We start from the raw sequence: 18,743 nt of genomic DNA, 5'->3' as shown, positions 1-18,743 counted from the left end.
CGTCAAGAGTAGCAACTTCCGTTGCAAGCACATCTCCGGTGGCAGGTTGTATGGCGTAAGAAAGACTGGCCACAATGAATATTGTCTCCCTGACATTCCGAACGGACTAAATCCACCTGTGCATAATCCGAGATACACATTCCGGCTATTGCTAGCAAAATCCGGATGTACTTTGTTGAAATGTTTCCAGGCTCTTGCATCTGATGGATGAGTCATCTCACCATCCGTCTGAGTATGCTCGGCATGCCATCTCATCTTTGCAGCAGTCTGCTCTGATTGATACAATCTTTTCAATCTGTCTGTAATTGGTAGGTACCACATCCTTTGGTACGGTACCCTATTACGTCCCCGTCCTTGCGGCTTGAATCGTGGCTTCTTGCAGAATCGACATACTTCTAGCTTCTCATCATCTCCCCAATAGATCATGCAGTTGTCGATGCAGACATCTATCATCTCCGAAGGCAACCCAAGACTATAAACTAATTTCTGAATCTCATAATAAGAATCAGCAGACACATTGTCTTCCGGCAAATACTCTTTAAACAAGTCCGCCCATTCGTTCATGCAACTTTCAGGTAGATTGTGATCAGTTTTAATATTCATCATTCTAGCAGCCAACGACAATTTAGAGAGACCTTCTCTACAACCACTGTAAAGTGGTTGATTCGCCGCGTTTAACATTCCGTAAAACTTTTTTGCATCTATATTAGGTTCTTCATCTTCATCATGAGCTACGAATGCATCAGCTACCATATCATGAACCCTATCATAATCTACCATCTCCTCCTGATGGTAACTATGTTCATTATGCAAATGATGATTAACCGGTTCTTCCTGAAAATTGCTATTACTACTACTAGCTTCATTCTGATCATAATTATAACATTCCCCATGTTGAAACCAGATATAGTAATTTGGCGTGAAACCTCTATTTATTAAATGCTTCCAAACATTTTCACGGTTTGCAATTTCGAATTGTTGCATTTCCGACAAGGACAGAACATCTTACCACTTTCTTGGGCGAGCGGTGTTGAATCTGCTTGGTGCATAAATGTCTCCAGCCCCGCAAGGTATTCTTTCGTCACTCTCCCGTTAGCATCTCTATGCATATACATCCAATTCCGCAACTCGTAAATAGTCCCAGAGCCAGCCATTTTTTTTTCTTTCACGTTTTTTGTTGTTGGTGTGTTTAAAATGATGTTCCAACATCCATATTTATAGAAAATTTCGAATCTGGTAGTTGTAATTTTACTATGAAATTACGATGAAAATTTATTGTATGGCCAAAAATAAACGTGAGCCACCTACCAAGTTGGTGGATTCAAAATTTCCTCGTTAAGTACACGTAAAATATTTCGTCGTAAGCACTCGCGAAATTTACGTGGCTTTTACGAGGAAAAACTATTTCCTCGTAAAAGCCACGTCAATTTACATCGTCTTTACGACGAATATGTTTTGTCGTTACCTTACGACGAAATAACGATGCTTTTCTTTCTCCACGTACTTTCCTCGCAAAATCAACGTTTTTTTACGAGGATTATTTTTCCTCGTTAAACTTCCTCGTTAAAGTTACGTTTTCTTGTAGTGATGTCATAAAACAGTTGTGTAATACGAAAATATTATATATCTATAGTATTTGAATATATATAAATTCAAGATTTTATTTATAAAAATGACATTCGAGCGAATGCACGAATCAAAGTTTAGTCTATCTTATTAAAATAGAAGTATTTTTAAGAATTGTTTGGGAACATTGATATCAATTTAAAAAAAAAGAATATAATGTCGTTTGGAAATATAAATAATGTTAAAAAAGGGCTTATATTATTAAGAAAAATTAGAAGTATATTATATTATTAGAAACTATCTATCTAAGCCAGTTTTAAAATATACAAAAATGGTCCAATCTAATTAAGGGGAATTGCCACAAATACCACTTTCAATGTACCACTTTTCATTAATACCTTAACCAATTTTACCATTAAAATTTTAATAGGCAAAATACAATTATACCCCTATCTAATTAAAACTACAACTATTATCTTCTTCTCCACTATCCGATAATCAATCCGACGAGATCCGGTGATTCTGACGAGTTTTCCGGCGAGCTTTGACAACGAAGACGAGCTCTCTTGTGAAATCTGACGATGCTGATGAGTTCTCTGGCGAAACACGAATGAGACGATCTCTCTCCTGATGCTGATGAGTTTCCGGTGAGATATGACGACGCTAACGAGTTTTCCGGCGAGATCTGACGATGCCGAGAAGTTCTACGGCAAAGCTGACAGACTCGACAAGCTCAGACGAACGAGACGATCTCTCTCCCAACGCCTAAGAAACACTAACAAAGGTAAGATGATAGTATATGGTGATTTTTGCCTCTTTCTGTAATTTTAGCTTGATTTATCAAAATCGATATGTTTCTAAGAAAGAAGACGAAGTTTTTCAAGTGAAGTTTTCAGATCTCAAATTTATAAGATCTTATAAATTGGGTCCTTTCAAATCTTACTGTTGATCTGTTAGCAATCAAAAGACACAAAGCTTAACGTAAGAGTACAATTATTGATTTGGTTGATTTATTGTCATAGTTTTCAGATTTATATAATTATTTAATTCATGAGAAGGTACTAACCTAAGAGTATAATTATTCCATGATTACTTCTTCTCTTGGTTGATTTGGTGATGTTGCAGAGAATTACAAATGTGTGTTGTCAGCTTTTGGATTTAAAGGATGTTGTGGAGAATATGTGTGGTGATATGCATATCTAAGTATCTCACTTCCTTAAGGTAATACAATGCTATTATTTGTAGTTTGACTAGCAATGTTTTAGTATGTGCAGTATATGAGGTGGAACGTTGGTGTTTTGGTAGTGTAACGTTCTATTTATACTTTGTGAGATTTATTTTTTATGTCTTGTTTTGTGTATAATATCTACAGAAGCAGTGGAGATGAAGGATGAGTTTGTTGAGTTACGAAAGCATACTATTTTTGAATCTTATTTTGGAAGTGAATGCTGATGCGTAGAAATAATATGTGACTGGCTTTTGTTCAGATTTTGAAAATTTACGAGGTTGGTGAGCTGTTTGAAGAGGCAAGAGAGACTCTGAAGAAGAATGTGGTTTGTGCTATCAAAGAATTACGTATTTATAACGCTTTATAAAAGTTGCAGAGTTGGCTTCTTAGTACATTCTTCTCTCTCATCTTCTTTAGACATCTCTTATACTAAAACAATTGTATCTCTCTTTTAGTAGTTGCATAGTTGAAGATATTAGTTGGACATGTAAGTGAGTTTGGTTTCAATTGTTTCTTTTATAGAAGAGTGAGATATGGAGAAGCCTTGATGTTCTCAGACTATGTTAAAGCAATATATCCCTTGTTGAAGGACATGGCTCTTTCACCAGATATGTCTTTTTTGTGTTGATTATCTTTTGGAGGGATTTTAGAAAAATTACCTTATAAGCCATTGTAAATAAATTTATAAACGCTTATAAATCACTTTGAGTTTCTTACACTCATTCTGCCTAGCATTCCTCACAAGACTTCTCAAGTTCAAACATTTATGTGTGTTTGTACAGACATATACAATCAACTCTTCTTTAAAAACTTCTTAATAAAAACTTATAAATCGTCGAGTTGTACTTTTAATAATAGACTTATAAATAGCTTATATGTTCTTGTAAATAGTTTAATACACCCTTTTAAATAGTTTTATAAACCTGTATAAATAGTTATATACTTTTGTAAAGAGATGATGATACGTGGCAGATTGTGAGGCACATGAGGACAGCAAGTAAGACTCCACCGCTTCAGAAATTTTACATACTTTTATAAATTATTTTATAATCCTTTATAATGGTGTATAAACTTTATAAATTATTTTTATAAACCCTTATAAATTATTTACATACTCTTATAAACCCTTATATATTATTATACAAACCATTATAAATTGTTTTATAAGGCTTTCATAAAGTTTTTATAAACCCTTATTAATAGTATACATACCTCTTATAAATTATTTATAAATTTCATAACTTTCTTATAAACATTTATAAATGATTTATAGATCTTATAACTTGTTTTATATGTCATTATTAATGGTTTATATACTCTTACAAATAATCTTACATACCCTTATAAGGCTTTGTAAAGAGATGATGATACGTGACAGACTCTAAGGCACATGTGGACAGCAAGCACGGCTCCACCGCTTCAGAAATTTTACATATCCTTATAAATTGTTTTATTATAATCCTTTATAATGGTGTATAAACTTTATAAATTATTTTTATAAACCCGTATACATTATTATACAAACCATTATAAATTATTTTATAAGGCTTTCTAAATGGTTATAGACTCTTTTAGTTGATTTATAAACCTATACAACTCTTATAATATCCCTTATAAATTGAATATAATCTTTCATAAAGTTTTTATAAACTCCTATTAATAGTATACATACCCCTTATAAATTATTTATAAACTTTCATAACTTTCTTATAAACATTTATAAATGGTTTATAGATTTTATAACTTGTTTTATATGCATTTATTAATGGTTTATAAACTCTTACAAATAATTTTACATATCTTTATAAGGATTTGTAAGGAGATGATGATACGTGGCAGGTTCTGAGGTACATGTGGACAGCAATCAAGACTCCACCGCTTCAGAAATTTTAAATTCCCTTATAAATCATTTTATAATATTTTATAATGGTGTATAAACTTAATAAATTATTTTTATAAACCCGTATACATTATTTACATACCCTTATAAACCCTTATAAATTATTATACAAACCATTATAAATTGTTTTATAAGGCTTTCTAAATGGTTATAGACTCTTTTAGTTGATTTATAAACCTATACAACTCTTATAATACCTCTTATAAATTGAATATAATCTTTCATACAGTTTTTATAAACTTTTATTAATAGTATACATACCCCTTATAAACTATTTATAAACTTTCATAACTTTCTTATAAACATTTATAAATGGTTTATAGATTTTATAACTTGTTTTATATGCATTTATTAATAGTTTATAAACTCTTACAAATAATTTTACATATCCTTATAAGGCTTTGTAAAGAGATGATGATACATGGCAGATTCTGAGGTACATGTGGACAGCAATCAAGACTCCACTGCTTCAGAAATTTTAAATTCCCATATAAATCATTTTATAATATTTATAATGGTGTATAAACTTAATAAATTATTTTTATAAACCCATATACATTATTTACGTACCCTTATAAACCCTTATAAATTATTATACAAACCATTATAAATTATTTTATAAGGCTTTCTAAATGTTATAGACTCTTTTAGTTGATTTATAAACCTATGGAACTCATATAATACCCTTATAAATTGAATGTATGCTTTCATAACGTTTTTTTATAACCTTTTATAAATTACTTACATTCATCAATAATCATAGATCTAACCCCATTGGTTGATATGAGAAAGTGAACCATAGATCTACCCCCATTCATGAATAATCTTATTTGCATAAGGTTCTCCTGAAAATTGAATGTTATTCTTTCTAGCTAGTTCTACAACACTTCCGCAAGGTGTGAATTCTCAATTTCACTAAATTCCTCCTTACCTAAAATACAAAAAATCATTTTCAACATAATTTATATTTGAACGTTGGATGATCAGTTTGGCTTGTCTGGTAGCTCTGTTGAAGTATCACAATACCTCGTAGTTAACATCAAAATTGTGCAGAATTTATAAACCTTATAAATTATTTAACAAACTTTATAAATTGTCTTATAAGCCTTTCTAAATTGTCTTTTAGTTGATTGAGTTACTTAACACATCGTTTTCTGCAGCTGAGGTGGAGCCTTCACTTGCGTTATATCATACTTTTTATCACTGCTAAAAGAAACAGACTCTGCAATCTAAGACACAAGAAGAAACTAAAAAATGTCAATGGTTGGTCAATAAGACTTTAGAAAAAAAAACAAGAGACAATGATGAATTTGATGATTAACATTGTAGATCAAAGAAAATGTGTGATGGCAGAGTTGTGGCTCTCATATAAGCTTGAACATATGCTTCTTTTATGAGTGTCGGGAACTGAACATGTCAATTACATTACTAAATAACTTCGATTTATAAAGAGTTATAAATTTTCAAAAACTCAATGTTCACTATTAGAAATCTTTCTCTTAGATCAAACTATTAATAGATAACTCTTTCTCTTAGATCAAAACAACAAAATCCAAAAAAAATACTTACAGGTTGTGATTCTTGCTGAGGATTCAACATTTGAAGTTTTGAGTCTCGATCTCGATTGCTTCGTGGATCTGGACGAAAACGACGAATCTGGACGAAGATGTCGGTTCAGGACAGAGACGGTGGATCTGGAGGACAGAGACGGCGAATAGACGGCGAATCTGAACGGAGACGGCGGATCTGAACGGAAAACAGCGGATCTGAACAGAGACGATAGACGACGGACGACGGACGGAGATTCACGAGAGAGAGAGAAATGAGTTGAAGATAAGTTAAGGGCAATATTGTCTTTTACACATTAATGAATGTGGTATTTTTGAAAATGTCTTTTGATTGATGGTAAAGTTGGAAAGTGGTATCATAAAAGATGTATAAGTAAAATTTCCCCTCTAATTAACTAAGAATATCTTTTATCTGAAATAATCATAAAACAAAATTTAAACTTCATATACATATTCAAATATATAAAAAATAATTTAAAATTGATTTAAAATTAATTCAAATATATACATATATTTTAAATTTGATTTTTACTAAAATATTTTTCAATAACCATTATAAAAAATGTTTTCAATATATATATGAAAAATACTACAAAAAACCTAATTTCAAACACTAACTTAAAATATGGTTTTTATATTTCACATTAAGTTTTAAAAATATAATATATGTGATTATGTATATGATGTGTATATAATGCTATTAATTATAGCTTATATAGTGATATGTATAAAATACAATTATTTATATGATGATACATATAATATATATTAATAGTGACATAAAAAAAAATAACAACATATATTTGAAAAGTACATCCGCGCGGGCGCGCGAGTCAAAGTCTAGTTTTTAGTTAAAAACAACTCTTGTAAAATATCATCTCCATAGGTGTTATTTGAAGATACTTAAAAATAAATAAATTAATACATATATGAACAACAGACACGCATAGATAGTCGAGACTTTGGTTGTAGTAGTGTGCTCTCCTTTTGCAATTCCTCCTCACCAAGCCACCGCTCTCTTCTCCGTATCACCCCACCTCCTCCTCACCGAGTCACCACTCTCTTCTCCACATCACCCCCACTTCCTCCTCTCTCCTCCTCACCGAGCCACCGTGTAACGGCCCTGGCCCGATGAACCTTAACCATACTTTATCCCCAAACCCTTTCGTTCAAAAACTCTTATTAAAACTCAAATTGTCTTACATAAAACTGAACTCAACTAAAACTGAAATGTCGAATAACACTTAAGAAGAAATGATTGAAAGAAAGTAGTCATAAATGAAAACTCGAGAAAACACTTGCACCATACGGACATCTACTCCCGCTCTCTCTCGGCCATACCTGTAAAAATGAGGGGTGAGTACATAATACTCAGTGAGGGCAGGTCCTAGGAACCCATGAACTCAGCTCAGGAAGAGCAAACAATCACAAGTCATGAGCAAATAAGATCTATTACACAAAAACCCATACTACCCGACATGAACTAAAGACCCTACAATGCACATCCTTTTCATCTTTTCATTCTTTTCATCTTTTCCTCTTTTCATCCTTTTCATCTTTTCATCAGTGGGTAGCCCCAACTAGACTACTACCTCATATTCATGTGGATTGGCCACATCTCCTATGGGTAGCCTAGCGTGAACTACTACCCCACCTACTTTCCCTAGACTCTCTATATGATCCCTTATTCGTACTTATTCCTACATCTTTCACTTATCATTCACCACACATCTCAACATCTTATCATCAGTTCCTTGGTCACCCTAACATGTCTACGTTCTTATCATTCAACACATATTATCATCTCAACAAGATCAATCACATATCACATCACACATACACACAAGATCTAGATCTGATTAACAAAGGACTAAGTCCCATTGGTTACTCAACATGAGGCAAGTTCACAGCCAAGTCCTCACCTTAGCTTTTGCAGAAGTAGATCTGGATCTAAGTTTGGGAAACAGTCACTTCTCGAGATCTGGTTTGAGAATCGGATTCACACAAGAGAGAGATGGGTTTAGGATCTGTCATTTTCCAATGACTTAGAGCTAGAGATCTTAGTTTTACCTTTAGGGTTCAGATCTCAGTTGCTTGCACGAAACTGAATCAAGGAGGCGGCGGCTAGGGGCTCGGTTGCGGCGGCTAGGGCTTCGCGGGCGGCTGGCGGCTGGCTTCGCCGGAGTTGGAGCGGCGGCGGCTTGAGGCGGAGGCGGCGGCGGGGTTCTGCTCGGGCAGGGCTTCGCTTGCTGTCTCTCTTGTGGCTGAACCCTAGGGGAACTTCTCCTTTTATAAGCAATGGGAGGGGTTATGTCTAGGGTTTCTTCTCCTTGGGCCTCCTGCACTTGAGTTTCCTTTTGGGCCGGGCCCGGGATGTTACAATTCTCCCCCACTAGGAAAGGATTCGTCCCCGAATTCTGGACCTCCTCCTGGTCCCGCTCCGCATTTCCACAGATCCCGGGGTAGTTAGCCTTCAAATGCGACTCATGTTCCCACACATCCTCGTGGATTCCATCCCTCTCCCATCGTACGAGAACCATCTTTTCCTTTCGTCCCCGGTTAATTACTTCCTTTTCCTCCACAATCTTTATGGGTTTGCTAACCAGGGTCAAGTTACGTTGCGCATCCTTAGGCGGGTGCGGCAAGATCAGCTCAGGCTCTCTTATAACCTTCCGTAGCACGGAGATGTGAAACACGTCATGGAAATCTGATAGTTTCGGCGGTAGTACCAGCCGATACGCGACTGCACCGATCCTCTCCTTTATCACGTATGGGCCCATGTATCTGGGTCTCAACTTTTTCAACTTTCGGTTTGGGTCATTCCCACGAAAAGTTCTCATTTTCAAATACACCTCATCCCCTACTGCAAACTCTAGTTTCTTCCGGTGTTTGTCGGCGTAACTCTTCTGGCGGTCGTGTGCTGTTCTCAGTCTGTCTCTGAGGAGTTCTACTTGCTTGATCGTTTCTCCAACTAGTTCGGGGGTCATATCTCGTTCCTCCCCCACTTCGGTCCAACATAAGGGGGTCCTACAGGGTCGCCCATACAATGCTTCATACGGGGACATTTCAATGCTCGCATGGTAGCTGTTGTTATAAGAGAACTCCACCAATGGTAGATATTCGCTCCATCTACCTCCCCATTCCAGAACACTCGCCCTCAACATATCCTCGAGTGTTTGGATGGTCCTCTCGGATTTTCCATCCGTCTGTGGGTGATACGCGGTGCTAAGGCGAACCTTGGTTCCCAACGCTCTTTGAAACGCCTGCCAGAAGGTCGAGGTAAACTTCGGATCCCGGTCAGATACTATGCTTACCGGTACCCCATGCAACTTCACTATGACGTTCAGGTACTCGCGAGCTAAGTCCTCAGTCTTATCGGTGGTTCGTATAGGTAGGAAATGAGCCGTCTTTGTCAGGCGGTCTACTATCACCCATATAGCGTCCTTGTTTCTCGTGGTCCGTGGTAGTCCCGTGACGAAATCCATTGTCACCATATCCCATTTCCATTGTGGTAAGGGTAACTCCTGTAGCAGTCCTCCTGGAACTCCGCGCTCCGCCTTAACCAGCTGACAGGTCTGACACCGGGCTATCCACAAAGCGACATCTCTCTTCATTCCTTCCCAGTGATAGTACCGCTTCAGATCTTGGTACATTTTTGTCCGTCCCGGGTGAATTGCAAATCGTGATTGATGAGCTTGTGCCAGTAATTCGTCCCTCAAGTTCCCTCCCTGTGGTACGCACACTCGGCTTTTAAACAGGATAGTACCGTTCCCAGCCGTACGGTACCCGCTCACCTCCTTGTCGACCATCTTTTGGAGTGTGGAGTCCGTTTCCTGGGCCTTTCTGATTCGTCTCAGTAGGTCGGCTTGTTCCACAACCTCTAACCCGGCGCCTTCCTCGTTCACGGTCGTCGCACAGAGGTGTAGTTTTGTTAAGGCCGTGGCGAGTTCCTGAATTTCCTTTGCTCCGGAGATGTCTGATTTCCTTCGGCTTAAGGCATCTGCCACCAGGTTTGCCTTCCCGGGGTGGTAATCGATGACCAGGTCGTAATCTGCTAGCAGTTCCATCCACCTGCGCTGCCGTAGGTTCAAGTCTCCTTGAGTGAACACATATTTCAAACTCTGGTGGTCCGTGAAAATTTGTACCTTTTCACCATATAGATACGATCTCCAGATTTTTAATGCGAATACCACTGCCGCTAACTCTAAATCATGTGTCGGGTAATTAGACTCGTGTTTCCGCAGTTGTCTGGACGCGTAGGCGATCACTCTTCCTTCCTGCATGAGTACGCACCCCACTCCGACCCCGGAGGCGTCGGTGTAGACCACAAATGGCACCCCTGGTCTAGGTAGGACTAGTACTGGGGCTCTAGTCAGCATGTCCTTTAGTTGTTTGAATCCCTCCTCGCACGCCTCTGTCCATTCAAACCTAACCTCCTTGCCCATAAGGCGGGTGAGTGGCCTGGCTATTGTGGCGAACCCTAAAACGTACTTGCGGTAGTATCCCGCCAACCCGAGGAAACTTCGTACTTCTGTTGCGTTACTTGGTGTTGGCCATTTTGTGATCGCGGTGATCTTCTCGGGGTCCACCGCTATCCCTGCTTCGGAGATCACATGTCCCAGGAACCCAATCTTACGTTGCCAGAAACTACACTTGCTAAGCTTAGCATATAATCCCTGCTCCCTTAACTTGTCCAGTACGATACCCAAATGGCGTCTGTGGTCCTCCCGGCTCTTGGAGTAAATTAAGATGTCGTCGATGAAGACAATCACACACTGGTCCAGATAGTCTCTGAAAATATCATTCATTAGCCCCATGAAAGCTGCCGGCGCGTTTGTCAGCCCAAAGGGCATTACTACGAATTCGTAGTGTCCGTACCGGGTACGAAAAGCTGTCTTCCTAATATCTCCTTCGTGAATAGGGATCTGGTGATAACCTGAAGCAAGGTCGATCTTTGAGAACCAGGTGGCTCCCTCCAGCTGATCCATAAGTTCGTCTATACGGGGTAGGGGGTACTTATTTTTAACGGTCACCTTGTTCAATCCCCGGTAGTCGATGCACAGTCGAAGGCTCCCATCCTTCTTCTTTACAAAGAGCACCGGCGCCCCCCAAGGCGAGCTACTCGGACGTATGAATCCCTTTTCCACTAGTTCTTCCAATTGTTTCTTCAGTTCGGCCATCTCTGCAGGCGCCAAACGGTAGGGGGCCCTGGAAACCGGTGCGGTTCCGGGTTCTAGCTCAATCGTAAAAGCATTATTTCGTTGTGGTGGGGGTCCGCGTAATGGTTCGAACACATCTGCATACTCTGCTGCTACAGGGATACTTCTCAGATCGGGCTCTTCGGTCTCACCCACCATTTAAATGGTGGCTAAAAAGGCTTCTCCTCCTTTCCGGATTGCTTCTTCAGCATGGGCCATCGACACCACAGTTATTCTGGTCCTAGTTCTCATTCCTCTGTACACGATTTGCCTCCCATCAAGCGGAATCCTAACGCATGCTTTGGCACACTCAACCACGGCTCGGTGTTGTGCTAGCCAATCCATTCCCAAGATCACCTCGTAACGCCCCAGTTCTAACTCCAGCAGGTCTCCGGGTAAATTCACTCCTGCGAGGATCACTGGTACTTCTTCATATCTTCCCCTCGTGGCCATTTTCTCTGTTCCTGCCGTCTCGACTCCCGTCACCATGGTGTTGAAGTTCCCCTTAAAGTCCCACTCACGCGTAAGTCTAGGGCTTACAAAACTGTGAGTTGCCCCGGTGTCGAAGAGAGTGAACGCTGTCACTCCTCCGACCGCGACAGACCCTACACAACACTAACGCTAAGCTACACGACTACTACAGTTCTTTTCATATAACATAATCGTAGGGTTAAATCAAAACATACCCGCGATTGGTTCGGCTCCTTCGCGACCCTCGACGGCGTACGCTCTTGCCCCTGCGGCTTGCCCTCTCTGCTGTTGGGGTTGCGCCCCTTCCGCGTTTCCTCCTTGGAGTGTTGGGCACTCCCACGCCTGATGTCCCTCCTGGCCGCAGCAGTAACAGCGCCTGCGTCGCGCCTGTCTCTCCTTCGGGCAGTCCCTCGCTATATGGCCGCGCTCGCCGCAGGCGAAGCATGCTCCCATCCTGCACTCCCCCGCATGGAATCGTCCACACCTTTCACATGCGGGCCTTAACGGAGCAGGCTCGGCCGCGGGCTGTGCATCCCGGGGCCGTTTGGCACCCCGGTTCTGGGAGTTCTGGTTCTGTTTCCACTCTTCCTCGAGCCCTGATTCTTGTTCTGCGGCTTTCTCAATCAGCTCATGGACATCACGATAGTCCCTCACGTTGCAGCTATTCCTCAGTTCCACTCTCATACCTTTGAGGAAACGGCGGATTAAGTCGTGATCACTCAGGTAGTGACCCACAAATCTCCGAAGTCGGTTGAACTCGTCTCCGTAATCTCGTACATTCCTCGACCCCTGGCGGATGTCCTGAAACTTGATTTCCATCGCGTCTATGGCTTCTAAGGGAAAGTACTTCCCATTGAATGCTTCCAGAAAATCATCCCAGGTCAGTCGTATCCCGTGTGATCTTTCGACCACTTCGTCCCACCACACTAGTGCGTCGTCCTTAAGATAGTGAGCAGCCAGGTCCCTACGGAACTCCGGTGGGCACCTTGCAGAAGCGAAGTTCCTCTCGAGTTGACGTCTCCAGTTATCCGCGACAATTGCGTCGGCCTTTCCATTGAAAAACTCCGTCTGCATACTCTTCATGTGTCTCAGCATGTCCTAGTAGTTGGGTCCTGGGGCGTGCACCACCGCAGGCGCTGCCGGGGGTGGAGGCGGTGGTGGCGGATTCTGGGCCGCCCCAGGTGGTATGGGGCTGTCCCCCGCCTCTGCGGCGGCTTCACCATTGGGCAATTGACCCCCATAGGCGTCGCGGTATCTTTGCAGTTCTGCCAGGAGCGCTGCATTCGCCACGTTCGGCATTTCCACTGGGTTCTCATTCTCAGGTGCGCCCCCTCTTCGGCTTTCTGCCTCGCTGGAGGCTTGAGACGCGGACCTGGTGACCCGTCGTGTCGCTCTCAGGTTGGCCGCAGCTGGCCTTGCAACTCTGGCATTCTTGGGAGGCATCCTGTTGACAAGTGAAGGAGTATTAGCCATGGTTCTACTCAAATTCTATTGTCCACCGAGTGAGCTAGGAGTTCCGTCCGAGTGGTGCATTTTTTATTTTGAAACCCTTTTTGAAATACTTAGAAAGACGTTCGGAAGAAGTTCTTTTGAAACCCGGGTTTTCCTACTTCTACCCGACCCTTCCCTACCCACCCGGGACAGCACCGGGTGGGTTTAACCCGCTCTGATACCAATTGTAACGGCCCTGGCCCGATGAACCTTAACCATACTTTATCCCCAAACCCTTTCGTTCAAAAACTCTTATTAAAACTCAAATTGTCTTACATAAAACTGAACTCAACTAAAACTGAAATGTCGAATAACACTTAAGAAGAAATGATTGAAAGAAAGTAGTCATAAATGAAAACTCGAGAAAACACTTGCACCATACGGACATCTACTCCCGCTCTCTCTCGGCCATACCTGTAAAAATGAGGGGTGAGTACATAATACTCAGTGAGGGCAGGTCCTAGGAACCCACGAACTCAGCTCAGGAAGAACAAACAATCACAAGTCATGAGCTAATAAGATCTATTACACAAAAACCCATACTACCCGACATGATCTAAAGACCCTACAATGCACATCCTTTTCATCTTTTCATCCTTTTCATCTTTTCATTCTTTTCATCTTTTCCTCTTTTCATCCTTTTCATCTTTTCATCAGTGGGTAGCCCAACTAGACTACTACCCCATATTCATGTGGATTGGCCACATCTCCTATGGGTAGCCTAGCGTGAACTACTACCCCACCTACTTTCCCTAGACTCTCTATATGATCCCTTATTTGTACTTATTCCTACATCTTTCACTTATCATTCACCACACATCTCAACATCTTATCATCAGTTCCTTGATCACCCTAACATGTCTACGTTCTTATCATTCAACACATATTATCATCTCAACAAGATCAATCACATATCACATCACACATACACACAAGATCTAGATCTGATTAACAAAGGACTAAGTCCCATTGGTTACTCAACATGAGGCAAGTTCACAGCCAAGTCCTCACCTTAGCTTTTGCAGAAGTAGATCTGGATCTAGGTTTGGGAAACAGTCACTTCTCGAGATCTGGTTTGAGAATCGGATTCACACAAGAGAGAGATGGGTTTAGGATCTGTCATTTTCCAATGACTTAGAGCTAGAGATCTTAGTTTTACCTTTAGGGTTCAGATCTCAGTTGCTTGCACGAAACTGAATCAAGGAGGCGGCGGCTAGGGGCTCGGTTGCGGCGGCTGGCGGCTGGCTTCGCCGGAGTTGGAGCGGCGGCGGCTTGAGGCGGAGGCGGCGGCGGGGTTCTGCTCGGGCAGGGCTTCGCTTGCTGTCTCTCTTGTGGCTGAACCCTAGGGGAACTTCTCCTTTTATAAGCAATGGGAGGGGTTATGTCTAGGGTTTCTTCTCCTTGGGCCTCCTGCACTTGAGTTTCCTTTTGGGCCGGGCCCGGGATGTTACACACCGCTCTCTATCCATGCCGTTCAACGCGCCACCGAGGAACCTGGTTCCATCCTCTCACGGACTCACTATATCCTCGTCGTCGGTTGTGGCTTATCTTCATTCACGATGTATGATGCTAAAGAGAAGCTCTATTTCTTCTCTTTTGACATCCACCGTGACCTCAATCTTGCAGGGTCTGTTCCTCTTTTTGATTAATTGGTATTTTACTATCAAACAGTTGATAATGATAGTATAAAGTAATCAAACAAAAGATGTATGATTTGAGATTATAGCTATCATTTAACAGGTATTTCTTAAACAAAGAGAATTAGAGGTACTGACTGAGGTGGCTTCAGTAGCTGTGAGGTTATACAAAACCAAATGATAGAGGAAAGAGGAGTCTGTTGCATATCAAGTGATAGACTAAGCAAACCATTAACATATAATAATACAAACAAAAGACAGCTCAGAAAGGTAGTAAAGACAAACAATAGCGATTGCAGGAAACTGGCTTTGAACACTGAAGCTCCAGATGAGTAAAGTTAGGAACAAGTAACAACCACGTCAAATCCTTTAGTCCATTGCAGCCATTTATAATCACACTTGTGAGGTTTCTCAGTCTTTCCTAGTCAGAATTATGTCCCATGACATCCTCCCAATCTCTATCTCCCATATACCACAGCTCCTTATGATGAGCATGAGAGTTGTAAGATGAGGACATTCGTGACTGCTGGATATCTCTTGAATCTCATTATACATCAGTGACATTTTTCTCACAACACTCCAGTCTTTGACTCGTGGGACTTCACGTAGCCCCACCGGCTTGCACAACACATATCTCCTCCTGCTTCCCAATATCACATGCTAAGCACAAAGCCATTTCACGAACCAGATCATGCATTTTCACAAACTTGTTGTCATTGTCATCATCCTCCGTAATAAACAAGCACGAACAAGGTTATTGATAACTTGGTAACCTTGGTCATATCCACCAATGATCTCTCGTTTTCCTAACATTCTATCAAGTTATCTTTACAGTGTAAAAGATGGTGGAAACAGAGCGCAATATTGGAGGCAGAACTTAAACTCTCCCAATATCGGAAGAACTTCATCTTCTGTGGCATATGAAGTCGAAACGTCTAGTGCATCATGCCATTCCTGCACCGTCGTTTTGTACGACATGGTCACTCCAAGAACATTCAACGCAAGTGGTGAACCATGCCACTTTTAAGCTCTTCCATGTCTTTCTGTATAGACTCAAGATTCTCCTCTAGGCTATGAACGTAACTCTCTAGGAAGCATAAAAACTGGGAATTTTTTAACACTTGATCAGATGATAATGAAACAGACAAACGACCTGCCATCATTGAAAAACACAACATAGAGCAACTATTCAGAAACACTGATTAATCAAGAAAAAAATTGTGAACTTTTAAACGTATTCATGTGCTCACCTGATTGGAAACCACAGCCAAAAACCATGTTCATTGCAGGAACCATTGGCTGAACTATACGTACTTTTGAACTTTATAAAGCTTCGTATTTGAGAACTGCTTTGCTCATAAGAAAACATTCAGTTAAATATTATCATTTAAAACCACCTTAACAATTCTAAAATTTTCAGAAAATATCTTACCAAATCCCCTATAAATTTTTTATTTTTATTTTTAAACTTTTACTAAAACACTCAAATCACTTCAAACTCACATAAATCCCACCAAAATTAAAACACTCCAAAATATCCTAAAATCATTCGTTCAATACAGCCCTCTCAGAAAATTTGTTTTTATTTTTTTTAGTTTTTATAAATATATAAATTTATAACTTAAATTATTACCTCTAGTGAAAGTAATATTAATTTTTAGAAGTTACCTAATGCAGAAAATCATGTAGTACTACAGATAATACCAAATCAAATAAAAATCTTAACTTACATAACAGTAAAAATGTGTCAAATAATTATGTTTCACAATCGGTATTAATATATATATAGACGTCAGATTCTTTTGTTCTTGTTTAACTCCTCCCAAAAAAAACATTTTAAACAAATACTCCAAAGAGAAGAGAAAATGAAGAAATTGTTTGTTCTATTTATTGTATTACTACTATACTCGTATGTTGCAGCTGAGTTTTTATCGCCGTTAGAGTCACCTTTGGTTTCAGAGTCACCTTTAGTATCACCGTCAGATGCACCTGTGGTTTCAGAGTCAACATTGGTATCACCATCCGATGCACCTGTGTTGGCAGAATCACCTATGTTATCACCGTTAGGCACGCCTGTGTTATCTCCATCATCTGAACCATCAAACAATGATTGTGCTACTGTAATTTTCAGCATGTTCGATTGTCTTTCCTTCTTGACAGTCGGGTCAACGGATCGTAGTCCAACTAAATCGTGTTGTGATGGTGTTAAAACAGTTCTTGAATATAATCCTAATTGTCTCTGCATTGCATTGGAGAGCAGCCGTGACATGGGATTTGAGTTAATTAATAGAAAAGCTCTTGCCATGCCTTCTATTTGCAATATTTTCATTAATCCTCGTTGTGGTATTATTCTTTGATTCTTTTAGCCCTTTAATTATTTGTCTGTTTAAGTTTTAAATGAATTCAGATATTTATTGTTTTCTAACTTATTTTTGCAGATGTTGCATCAAGTCCGACTGCATCAATCTCAACACCAGGAACAACTACGAGTTAGTTTACATCATATAAATGTTTTATTTTTTCTCAGCATCTTGCATTTAGTTATATTAATCAATATAAAAAGAGTGCGGGAACAAGACGATAAACGCGATATCTCAGCATCTTGCTGTCAAAAAAAAAAAAAAAATATTTGTATCTTTGATTTTTTATTTTCAATTTAGTTATTTATATTGTATGCTATAATGTTATATTCCAGTTTCTCCATCGGAACCACCTACAAATCTATCACCACCTGTGGTTATGACCCCATCACCGCCAACGGTTACAACTTCGTCACCACCAGCAGTTAATACTCCATCACCACCAACGTTTATGACTCCATCACCGTTTGTTAATCCTACACCACCGGCGGTTATTACATCACCGGCTAGGACTGCTTCACCACCAACGATTACTCACTCGTCACAGTCATCACAAGCGATGACTGCTTTGTCACCTGCAATAATTGCTCCGTCACCATCTAAATCTGGAGCCACGAACTTGTCCATATCCAAGCTATTCCTTAGGATCGTCACAATTTCTACTTTTGCTTATGTTGTTTCCTTCAATTTAATTTAGTTGAAATAATTTTTATGTTTTTATTTAATGGATTGTTAAGAAATAAATTAGTGATATTTATTATCTTTTTCAAGGCAATTTAATTAGTTAGTTGTTTTTAGGGGCATTTGGCTGAAAATACAAGAAACAAAAGATATTGAAGTAACTATACACACAACTTTTTAATTAGGTACGCGGATATAGCCGTCAATGTGAACTTACCGATTTGTCCTCTACGCAGGTTATGCATCACAAAAGAGTGTGTCAGAGATGTCAGAGGAATGAGACGGTTTTGTTTTCATTTGTTCCCACTTGTAGTAAAAGTGAAACACGAGTGAAGGCGCGTGAGGAACACGTAAGAAAGATAAGTAGTATACCATTTTTCTTCATATATTCCTTGTACACTTTCATAGATATCAATTAAAAAAAGTCATAATCCTTATTTGTACTTGTTTTATCGTTCTCACATTATAGAAACAACAGTTGTTTGGATAATACGTAACACTATCAACTAGTGTCGGAATTATTTAAGTAACATAAGATTTATTTGTAGTGACCTCGTATTACACAAACTTAACATAACCATTAATATATTACAAAGGATCATAGCTGGGAATTTTTAAGAAGGATAGCTAGTAATAGAAGACA

The 18,743-nt window shown here is 39.7% G+C and overlaps 1 protein-coding gene and 1 long non-coding RNA gene across 3 annotated transcripts; one reads left to right on the top strand and one right to left on the bottom strand.

Annotated features, from left to right (window-relative positions):
* The first annotated feature begins 1,046 nt into the window (after positions 1 to 1,046).
* LOC103872145 lies at positions 1,047 to 3,301 on the top strand. Of its 2 annotated transcripts, none has more exons than XR_001959051.2 (2): positions 1,047 to 2,787; positions 3,054 to 3,301. It is a non-coding gene; the product is annotated as an uncharacterized LOC103872145 (long non-coding RNA). The 2 variants fall into 2 exon arrangements; XR_001959049.2 differs by having other exon boundaries at positions 2,939 to 3,301.
* Positions 3,302 to 11,619: 8,318 nt separating this feature from the next.
* Positions 11,620 to 13,026, bottom strand: LOC117127494. The gene is made up of 2 exons (XM_033278030.1): positions 12,147 to 13,026; positions 11,620 to 12,065 (listed from the first exon to the last, which is right to left on the bottom strand). Exons 1-2 carry the CDS (start codon positions 13,024 to 13,026, stop codon positions 11,620 to 11,622), a joined length of 1,326 nt encoding a protein of 441 aa, XP_033133921.1.
* Between the last annotated feature and the right edge of the window lie 5,717 nt (positions 13,027 to 18,743).

Source organism: Brassica rapa, chromosome A08, assembly GCF_000309985.2.
Source record: "Brassica rapa cultivar Chiifu-401-42 chromosome A08, CAAS_Brap_v3.01, whole genome shotgun sequence".
Taxonomy (NCBI): Eukaryota; Viridiplantae; Streptophyta; class Magnoliopsida; order Brassicales; family Brassicaceae; genus Brassica; species Brassica rapa.
Note: the sequence above shows the minus strand (reverse complement) of the source record. Positions and strands in the feature narration are given on the sequence as shown.